Below are 10,810 nucleotides of genomic sequence, written 5' to 3'. Positions count from 1 at the left end.
TCTCGGCTTGTATTCAATACTGCGTTTGGAGCTTGGGCACTGTGTCACATTCAGTATTTGCAGCAACCCTCCAGCGAGGCCACTCAGACTTTGATCTAAAGGCCGGTTCACCGCTGCCCCCCTCCTGCACCCGCGCAGGCTTCCCAGGCGGGTGGCGTCTCCTGCCGAGGCCACCCCCTCACCCTCAGAACTCTCCTCCTTCCTCTCCTGGGCGTCCTGGGTGGAGGGTCGCCGTTACTCTGGGCTTCTCGATATTTTTGGTGTTTGAGTATAAGACTTTTCCTTGGTGCAGTTGACAACCTACTCACTCATCTGTTTGAAACGGAAGTGAGTTGGCACTAATTTGAGAACTTCCCTGCGTGCTACGCTGTGACAGCACCAGGCGTGGGTGCATTGGGTGAGGTGAGCACGAGTTTGAAAGCTCAAGGGCAGCCGGGCAGTGGAGCACTTGATTCGCTTACAGCAGCAGCAGGAGGTGGGTAAAGGCACAGCACAGGGATTGGGTCATTTGCCAGATGCTGCGGCGGGTGGTGAAGCCCAGCAGGGCAGCCCCTGCACTTGTGCCGAGAGGGACACGTCAGGGTGCCTTAGGTTAGGAGCAGCGCTGTTTCCTTGGGAGCCTTAGAGCAGTGCTGCCTGACCGAAGAGCAGGCAATGTCCTGGAGGTTGTCTTTTATCTTAGAAATGTATGCAGATTGTGCATTCGGAATAATCTGTTGACACCAGTGTTTTTAAAATATTGTTACCTAAACCCAACTCCCAGAATCTTTGGGTTAAATTGATGCTTCAGTAGGAGACAGGCCCTATTGATGCTGTTATTGGTGCCCTTGGTCCCAGCTGGCACTTTCTCAGTTTCGGTACCACAAGTCCCACGTCCCAGGACCCCTCAGTTCCAGGCACACGGGCGGTGCCAGCCTGGCTGTGCTGCAGGGCACAGGTGGGGAAGCATGTGTTAATATTGGCTCTGCCACGAGACACAGCTTCATGGAAAGGAACTGCAAAAAGCAGATCCTTTTTGTACCTCAGAACTTCAGTTCCCAAAGAAACTAGTTTATTCTGAACTTGCTGGCCTGTCCAGTGGGCCAAAGCCTCTAAGTATTGATACCACACACCTGCTACTGAGAACCCTGGGGATACCAGGACCGACTGACCGAGCAAAGAGTTGCCAGATTGAGTGAATAAAATACAGGGTGCCCAGTTACACTTGAATCTCAGAGAAGACGTGCGGAGGGGGCCCGCTTCCCTGAAGGCGAGGCCGTCCCACCAGCCACAGTGAGGTGAGAGCCTTCTGTTACGTTGAGCATCTCATATTTTGGGTTTTTGTCACTTGAAACTAATCCTGGTACAAGCTGTGAATACACACACTGCTCTACAACAGGAAAATGATGTCACAAAGACAGCAGTGACACAGACGTGGACGCAGTTAAGAAAACACCCTGCATCTGACAGGCGCTGTTGTCTGAGCGTCGTAACGTTGATGACAATGCTTTTCATCACCCACACTTCCTTTAGGTGGCCAAGTGGAGTTTCCTTTCATCTCCATGGGAACCACACCCTCTGACCCCTGACCAGCTGGGGGGAGTGGGGTGTGGTTTGATCGCAGAGAGGGCAACTACTTGAACAGGAGAAGGAAACCTCATGAGTATTTGTGCAAATCCATTACTCTTTGGAACTGTCTAAAAGTACTGTGTTGTTTCTATAAATCACCATGGTCATTTGAAAAGACAGTGTCAGACTGAATTTTTGTGACACCTCTACTGCAAAATATGCACCATTGTGAGGTTTGTGCGAATTGTTTGATTTTATTGAACTCGACAGATACCTCCTGCCACGTCCAGGTACTGAGGCTGCATCCAGGAACACATGAGACAAGAGCACCCTGCCCTCATGGGACGTGTTTCTGGTTACAGGAGACAGATAAGTTGTGTACTATGCTAGAAAATTATACAGGACATTACGTAGAAATTCTATAGAGGAGTACGTTGGATATGTGTTGTGAAGATAAAAACTTTTCTTTTTTAAAAGGTGCATATATCCTTGCCACAAAGCACTAAAGGTGCTGACTTTCTCTGAAGTAAGAATGGGGTTCTAAGAGGCATAAACAGATCAACAGATCAGTGGGCCAGTCAGTAGAACCACCATGAATGTTACGGAAAAAAAAAGACTCGCCCGTCTAGTTATCCGATGCACATTACTCAGTGGAGAAGCCAGAGCAGCAGCGGGGGCGGGGGGTGGGGGGGGATGTATGGCCTGAGGAAGATGACAGCCCCTTGCTAGCCTCCTGAAGCAGTGGCCTGGGGGACTGCCAAGGGGGCCGTGGGGAAGTCTGGACCCGCTGCCTCTGGGAGCTGCTGGTCAGCAGGCTGGCGGTTGGGAGGGGAGCCCATCCACACCTGGGGTGGGGGAGGTCTGGCCGCTGCTCTGCTCCCTCCTCGAGCTCCCAAAGCTCCTCTCTTGGCCGAGTGGAATCCAGAACCACACCGACACGGCATAAAACCGCCACAATCGCCAATCTCACTTTTTCAAACCTAAAGCGTTGCGAGGGTAGCCACCGGGGCACCAAATGTGTTGCGCGTGGATTCTCGCTCTTACTGCAGCTGGGCCTGAAAGTCGCCTCCTCTGAACTGCACGGGTGACAGCGAGGGAGCCCCGACACGGTCCACGGTGTACCTTCAGCAAATAGTCTGAACGACATCTGCTCATCCGGCCCGCGAGTGGCCAGCCCTGCCCACCGCCCCCCTCGTCCGCCCTCCCCGCCGTCTCCATCCTCTGTCCACGATCCTCCATCCCCGTCCCCGCCGTCGGGGCCGCCCTGAGGCCAAGAGGCCGGAACAGGCGGTTCACACACACTCTGGAGGCACTCGCTGCTCCAGGATCTTCTGCAGAGTTCCCTACCGGAATCCGGATCCCCGGAAGCGGCGTTGACCCCACAAAGCGGCTTAGGGCCCCGCCCCGCCCACAGCGCACGCGCCCCGCCCACAGCGCACGCGCCTTGCGTCCCGGAAGGGCTCCTGTGCCCCCGCGGCGACCCGGAAGCGGCCCTGGCTTCGGGCGGGAGGGAGGAGCGCTGAGGAGGCGAGGCCGACGGCGCAGCTGTTGCCCGGAAGATGGCGGGGACGGCGCTCAAGAGGCTGATGGCCGAATACAAACGTGAGTCCGGGGCCGCGCGCCGCCCCTCGGCCCCCCGCCGGGCCCCGCGCCCCCTCCCGCCCGCTGCTGGCGGCCGCCCCGACGTTCGGGTACGGGGCGTGGACTCGGTCCGCCGCCGAGCCCGGCCCGTCTGTGCGCCGTCGGGGCGGGTTTCGTGCGGTCGCCGGGGACCGCCCGCGACCCCCGGCGGGGAGAAGCCGGCGCGGCGCTGGTCTGGGGACCCTGGGCTCCGGCTGTGCCAGTAACCGGAGGGCTCCCCGACCCAGCCTCGCGGACGCCGGCGGGCCGGGCGGAGAGACGGCTCACCGGCCTAGTGAGAAGTTGCGGGAAGCGTCCTAGGAGGGGAAGCGCGTACTGATGAGGCGGAGGCGAAAGGTCAGATTTGGGTTTTCTCTTTAACGAGGGAACAGGGTTTTTGGACAGTGCCACCTGCCATTCTTCCCGGGTAGCGTTGCAAAAGCCTCCTTCGTGCTTTCTTAGCCCGCAGAATTTTCTGATGTTTGGGGAAAGCAAAGGGAGAAGTGAGAAGCGTGTTCTCCCTTTTACAGCGGAGGCTCCCTTGGAGGAGTCGCTGTGAGAAGCCGGGGATGGATGCCCTTGTGTTTGCTGAGCGCAAGGTGGGCGGGAGCCTGCTGGGGGTTCACACCTGCCTCTGCTTGTTAGCTGTGGACCTTGACCTCGGACGTCGCCCTCTGCCTCTCCGCGTCTGTGGAGATGGTGCTTAGCCAGGTACCTGACAGCTGGCTCTCCGCAGCGTGAGCTGTTCCTTTTGTCATTACACTGAGGACACTTTCCGAAGAAACTGGAACATAAACTAAAATAACGAATGTCGTAAAGCTAACTGGTAAATACGCACGCAGCTGAGTTTCCTAAACCATCTTGGCGGCACTGCGCAGCGGGTGTCAGTGTTTGGCTAGAGCAAACCACAGAGTTGCAGATGCAGGCTCCTTAAAATAAATGGTTAGATAACGCTCACCATCTAGTGTTCTCTAAAGTAAGAATGTATATTTAGGGGAGACTTCGGGGGGCAGAGTGGGGGAAGAGATGGTTCCCCCTGAACAGAGGGTTGGAGGTGGGGGCCGTTGCCTCTGTCTCCTCATGGGAAACCTGGCTGGGGGTCAGATGTTTGGGGACACGTGCCATTTCCTGCCATCCTGGTCTGTGTCGCTGCATCTGTTGTAGTTTATTTGGCCCTGTTTCTAGACTGCCAGCAGGTACTATTTTCTCGTTTCTGTAGAGAAGGACTCTGTTAAACCCCTGCATGGGGAATTTAGGTGACTGCTTCAGCCCGGTCTTTGCATTGTTGAACTTGTATTTCCTAATATTTTCCCCTTTTCTGTGCTTACAAAAGTCCCATCCAGTATCTCAACCATGTTGTCAATTTGTAGTAATAAAACGTAAATAGCAGTTGACTTCCAAAGCTGTGTCACAGAAGCGTATTGTGTGTGTTTTTATGTGTAAATATACGACATTTTGGAGTGTGTCGCAGACAGAGCTCTACAGGTGTCTCCCCAAGACTCCCGTACCCCGGTTACTCAATCAGACACTGACCTGGGCACCGTGTGAAGGGACTTTGGAGATGTTGTTTACAGATAACTAACGAGCTGACATTAAGATGGGGAGAGTGTCCTGGGTTATGGAGGTGGAGCCCCATTGTCACGCGAGGCCCCCAGACGGGAGAGGAGACAGGAGAGGGGAGGCAGGAGACCCAGCGCAGGAGGAGCACCCCCTGCCGTGGCTGGGCCAGGAGCTGAGGAACACGGTGGCTTCTAGAATCTGAGAATGACCCCGGCTGACAGCGGTGAGGGCCCTGGAGCCTCGGTCCTGCAGCTGCAGGGAGCAGGATTCTGCCAACCCTCTGAATGAACTTGGGGCGGCAGCCTTGTGAGGCTCTCGGCAGAGAACCAAGTGGCCTGTGCGGTGCCCAGGCTCTGACACACGGAAGCCGCGAGATCATCAGTGGGTGTTGCTTTCAGCCACTGAGTTTGTGGTCATCGTCACATCAGCCGTAGAAAATGACTCCATTGTGTTGCTGGGGACGGGGGTTGTTGATGCGGTATCTTAGGAACATGATAAAATCCCACTTAGTGATTCTTGTCTTTTGTGTCTTAGCATCTGGTTTGCCCTCCTACCACATTCTAAGGCGGCACATCCAGTAGAAAGGTAGGCTTTACAGAAGCAACTTCTGTGCGGAATGGGTTTAGGTAGATTTGGATGGGGTTCAGGCCCCCTGTCTTGTATTTGGAATAGTCACAGAGCTGCAGAAACTCAGAGGTGGTAGGACCTTGGATATGATTCCATTCAGGCCCCTAATTTTACAAATTTTATAGGAAATTGAATAACAGACAAAATGATTTGCCCAGGTTCTTACAACCAGAAAAAAGGAAAGACAGGAAAAGAAACAAGGTGTCTTAAACCGATATCTTTTCTCCATGTTTTATGTGTTTTATCTTCATGCATTCATCTAGCCTTTTCTAGGAGTATCAGAGATGGACTTAGGTATTAGTTGCCAGGGCTGCCATAACAGAGTAGCACAACACAACAGAAATGTATCCTCTCGCAGCTCTGGAGGCCGGAAGTCCCAAATCAAGGTGTTGGCAGGGCCAGGCGCCCTGCAGAGGCTCTAGGAAGGATCCTTCCTTGCCTCTGCCAGCTTCTGGGCATTGCTGGCAGCCCACGGTGCTCCGTGGCTAGTGGTAGCAGAACTCCCGTCCCTGCCCCTGTCTTCCCGTGGTCATCTTCCCTCTGATAAAGACACCAGTCACTGGTTTAGGGCTCATCCTAATCCAGCGTGATCTCGTTTTAACTTGATTACATCTGCACAGCCCCCGTTTCCAAATAAGGTTATTTTCACAGGTTCTGGGGGACACTGTTCAACCCAGTACAGTGTCTAGTAGGAACCCCGAACTTACAGGTGTGGCGCCGAGCCGCTGTGCTCCTGCTTCGTTGTTGTCCCACAGCCTTGCCTGTCTCAGTGGCGGCCTCATTCTTCCAGCCGTTTGGGCTCAAAACCTTAGATTGGTCTTTTGAGGACTCACTTTCTTCTGTATCCAAGTGTAACCTGTTGACCTGCCTTCAGACTTTATTCGTTTATGCGGAGTCCAGTGCTGGCTCAGGCCACTCGCCTCCGGCCTGGGTAACTGCAGCCCAGCCCTGACGGCGGTCTGCTTCTCTCTTGCCCCGCTTGGCTCGGTTCTCAGCACAGCAAAGTCAGATCGGGTCGCTCTGTCCAGAAGCCCTTGCAGTGACTTCTCAGGCTCTGTGTGCTCCGGCCCTTCTCTGGCCTCTGACCTCACTGACCCCTGCGCCCCGGCGCGTCTCCCCAGCCCCACTTGGTGGCTGCAGCAGCGCACTCCTCTTGGGGTGTCGGCCCTTCCTCGCCCTGCTCCCCTGGAGACACCTTCTCTGAACCACCAGACTCAGCCTGTCCTTCCCATTACTGTCATCCTTCCCTGTCATTAACCCGTTTTAGTTTTTTAAAGCATCCTTTATTGTAAAGTATGTTATGTATGTAAAGGATATAAAAGGTGTACTTGCAGATGACATAGTGAAATGAACACCTGTACCTGTGACACCAGCCTAAGAAGTAGGACGTTAGCAGGAACTGAGCAGTCTGGTTTGTGCTCCTTCCCACCCCCACCAGGAGTTACCACCACCGAATTTTGTGTGACTTGTTCTTTTCTTTTTCTTTATAGTTCTATCACTTAATATCCTTCTACACAACATTTTGTTTGCTTTTGCCTGTGTTTGTACTTAGTGGAAATAGGATTGCACAGTATGTATTCTGCAAATTGAATCTTTGCTCAGCACTCTTTCTGAGATTCATTTATGTTGAAACATACAGCTGTGTCTGTTTTCACTGCTGCGTAGTATTTCGTTTTATGAACAAGCCACAATTTGTCCTTTACTGCTGGGCATGTAGGTTATTTCCAGCCTTTGCTTATTATACAGATTGGTTGCTGTGGACATTTCTGGTGCCTGTGCACGGTGTGACGCAGCCCTGGAGCGCTCGCGGGTCGGCCTTACGCATGATGCTTCCCTGTGTGCGTGTTCCGCGTGCATCGCTGTGGATGTTCACCGACACCTTGGTGTCGTGCGGGGTCTGTTTCCTCCCATCCGGTGGGTGTGATGTGCTTCCTTGTGGTTTTAATTTGTAGATCATGACTAATGAATGAAGGTGAGCATCCTGTCATGTTTTCCCTTTGTGAAATGTCCGTATCTTTTACCAGATTTCCATAGTGTGGTTTCTTTTTCTTACTGATTTGTAGGAGTTCTTTATAAATTCCCTATCCCTTTTTATATTCCTAATCCTTTGTTGGTTATATGTGTTACAAGTATTTTATCCCAGTTTGTGCTTTGTCTTTTCAACCTTTGTGGTGTCTTTTTTTTTTAGCCACACTTTTTTTTTTTTTTTTTTTTAATTTATTTTTGGCTGTATTGGGTCTTTGTTTCTGTGCTAGGGCTTTCTCTAGTTGTGGCAAGCGGGGGCCACTCTTCATCGCGGTGCATGGGCCTCTCACTATCGCGGCCTCTCTTGTTGCGGAGCACAGGCTCCAGACGCACAGGCTCAGTAGTTGTGGCTCACGGGCCTAGTTGCTCCGCAGCATGTGGGATCTTCCCAGACCAGGGCTCGAACCCATGTTCCCTGCATTGGCAGGCAGATTCTCAACCACTGCGCCACCAGGGAAGCCCTAGCCACCCTTTTAAAAACAGTTTTATTGAGGTATAATGGACATACAGTAAGCTGATGTATTTAAGCGTACATTCGATGAGTTTGGATGTACGTGCACACACCTGTGAAGCCATTGCCACAGTTAGGATGCTGAGTAACCACCGCCCCCCAGTCTCCACCTGCCTCTTTGTAATCTGGCTTGGCCTTCTCTCTCCTGCACCCCCAGGTCCCAGGCAATGACTGATCTGCCTTCGGTCACTCCTGTAGTTGTTTTGTACTTTCTTTGTCAGAGGTCCTTCACTCAGCATAATCATGCTGCAGTTCATCCAGGTTGTTGCTTGGGTCAGTAGTCCCTTCAAGACCACAGCTTGTTGCTGCATTCACCTGTTGGTGGACCTTTGGATTGTTTCCAGTTCTTGGCTATTACAAATAAACCTGCTGTGAACATTTGGGTTAGGGTTAGGGTTAAACCTGTCTTTTCGTGGACATATGCTTTTGTTTCTTTTGAGTAAATTCCTGGGTCATATGTGAGGTGTGTGTTTAATTTTTAAGAAATAGCCAAACTGTTTTCCCAAGTGGTTGTACCATTTTACATCCCCACCAGCAGTGTATCAAGAGTCCCACTTCGTTGCTGACCCTTGGTGTGGTCAGTTGTGAAGTTTTAGTCGTTCTGTTGGGTGTGCAGTGACATGTCATTGTGGTTTTAGTTCATGTTTGTATATGCCATCCACATATCTTTTCTGATAACGTGTCTTGAATCTTTTCCTCAGTTTTTAATCGAGTTTATTGTTTCCTTATTAAGAGTTGTAAGAGTTCCTTATATAATGCAGGTACAGGTGTTTTGTTGGATATTTTGTAAACATTTTCACTTAGACTGTAGGTTGCCTTTTAAAAAATTGTGGTAAGAAACACATACTGTTGCCCTGTTGCCATCTGAAGTGTACAGTGCATTGTTGTGAGCTGTGTGCATGTGGTTGTGTGGCAGGGCTCTGCAGCTCCTTCACTAGGCTGGACGGAAAGACTCTGTCCCTTGAATGACAGCTCCTGTGGTTTGCCTTGTAATTTTCATAACATTGCCTTTAAAAGAGCAAAAGTTTTAAAATTTTCAGTGACATCCAGTAGATTGACTTTTAAAACATTTCTTGCTTTCTGTATTGTGTTTAGAAAATCATTGCCTAACATAAGATCACTAAGGTTTTGTCCTATGATTTCTTTATACTCTCAGCTCTTACGTTTCAATGTCAAGTAAAGTTTTGTATGTGGTATGAGATAAAGGTCAAGGTTTATTTGGAGATGATTTGCAAATGGCCGTCCAGTTGTTTGAGCACTGTATTAGTTTGCTTGGGCTGCCGTAACAAAGTATGACAGGCTAAGGAGCTTAAACCACAGAAACTATTCCCTTACAGTCGGAGATCCAGTTGCAGCAGGGCTGGTCCCTCCTGGAGCCTCTCTCCTGGGCGTGTAGACGGCCACCTCCTCCGTGTGTCCTCACAGCGTTTGTCCCTCTGTCCATGTCTGTGCCCTAATCTCCTTCTTATAAGGACATCTGTTAGATTGGATTAGGGCCCACCCCGATGACCTCATTTAATTACTTCTATTTTAAAGACCCTGGTTATACACTCTAATGCACTTTTTGTCATTTACTATGTCCTGGAGTTCATTCTGTACTAGGACACAGAGGTGTTCATCATTCCCTTTTACAGCCGCAAAGTGTCCCATCAGTAGACGTATCATAATTTGACTGGTCCCCTATTGATAGACATTTGGGTTGTTTCCAGTTTTTTTTTTTGCTATTACAAAAAGTCCTGAAATGAATAACTTTACGCATGTGTCTTTTCTTGCCGAGGGATAGATTCTGAGAAGTAGGACTACTGGTCAAAGTTTATATTTATATTTTATTTTGCGTGGTGTCTATTTTTAAAGCCACTATTTATTTAAAGCAGTGTTTTTATTAACCAATTAACATTCTCAAGGAATCAGTGCCAACGAATGGTCATTGCAAATTTCTCTGATATTGTTAAGATTTTGTTTCTCTTTTTGAAGTTGTTTTTATCATTAAACATGAAACTATATGGTTGTGGGTGTGTGTTTTGAAAACAAAAAAACAAAACAAGGAAACAATGTAATCTAGAAACATTCCCTCCGTCTGGAAAACTCGGTTGCTGTAATTCTTTGCTGACCGGTAGATGCCGCTGTTGACCAAGGATGCAGGTGGGCAGGCTGCTGGAGGTGGCAGTTGTGACCCTGAAGGGAGGGTGTCACGTAGGGGAGTTCCCAGGGGATCTCCGCAAAGGAGAAATAAGGCCAGCTCTTTTTGGTGTAAGCTCCTCCTCGAGGCTTCAGGTGCCCCGCTCCCTTTCCCACCGACATTCTATCCTCCGCCCCTCTTTAGCACTTTGCAATTCATCCGCCCTAATCTGGCGTGGGGCTTTTTCTTATAGAAGATGAGAAGTGCTGGGGATGCCATGTACAGCGTGGGACTGTAGTAAATAAAGCTGTGTTGTGTGTTTGACAGTTGCTAAGAGAGTAGGTCTTAAAAGTTCTCACCACAAGAAAAAAATTTGTAACTCTCTGTGGTGATGGACGTTAGCTAGACGCATTGTGCTGATCATTTCACAATAGATACAATTATGGAATCGCTTTGTTGTACACCTGAAATTAATATAATGTTCCATATCAATTATACCTCAGTTAAAAAAAAAGAGAGCCCACCTCCAGTACCACCTGCCCAGCAGGCCTCTCCTGACCACCTTGCCATGTCGTGCTGTCACTTCATTGTGTTCTTCACTGCGCTCGTCAGTATGTGAAACACTCTTTGTGTTTATATGTCTCCGTGTTCACTGCCTGTCTTCCGCCACTAGAACTGAAGCTCACTGGAGGCAGGACCTTGTCTGTCTCATTCACCACGACACCCCTGCTGCCTGGAATAGCTTTGCAGAGAGGAAGTGTAGTTGATATCTGTTAGTTGATATGTGATTTGTGGTTGGC

At 50.3% G+C, this 10,810-nt stretch overlaps 1 protein-coding gene across 2 annotated transcripts in view; it reads left to right on the top strand.

Moving 5' to 3' along the window:
- Positions 1-3,044: 3,044 nt before the first annotated feature.
- The window catches only part of UBE2G2 (ubiquitin conjugating enzyme E2 G2), a 28,465-nt gene continuing 20,699 nt past the window's right edge, over positions 3,045-10,810 (top strand). The window contains exon 1 of one of the 2 annotated variants that reach the window (XM_068547192.1): positions 3,045-3,150. In XM_068547192.1, the coding sequence (XP_068403293.1) occupies positions 3,108-3,150 (43 nt within the window). In that variant the 5' untranslated portion in view covers positions 3,045-3,107. The remainder of the gene's footprint in view (positions 3,151-10,810) is intronic. The other variant, XM_068547193.1, reaches the window with a different exon arrangement.

This window comes from Eschrichtius robustus, chromosome 6, assembly GCF_028021215.1.
Source record: "Eschrichtius robustus isolate mEscRob2 chromosome 6, mEscRob2.pri, whole genome shotgun sequence".
In the NCBI taxonomy this organism is placed as follows: domain Eukaryota; kingdom Metazoa; phylum Chordata; class Mammalia; order Artiodactyla; family Eschrichtiidae; genus Eschrichtius; species Eschrichtius robustus.
This window is presented reverse-complemented; position numbering and strand designations above follow the sequence as displayed.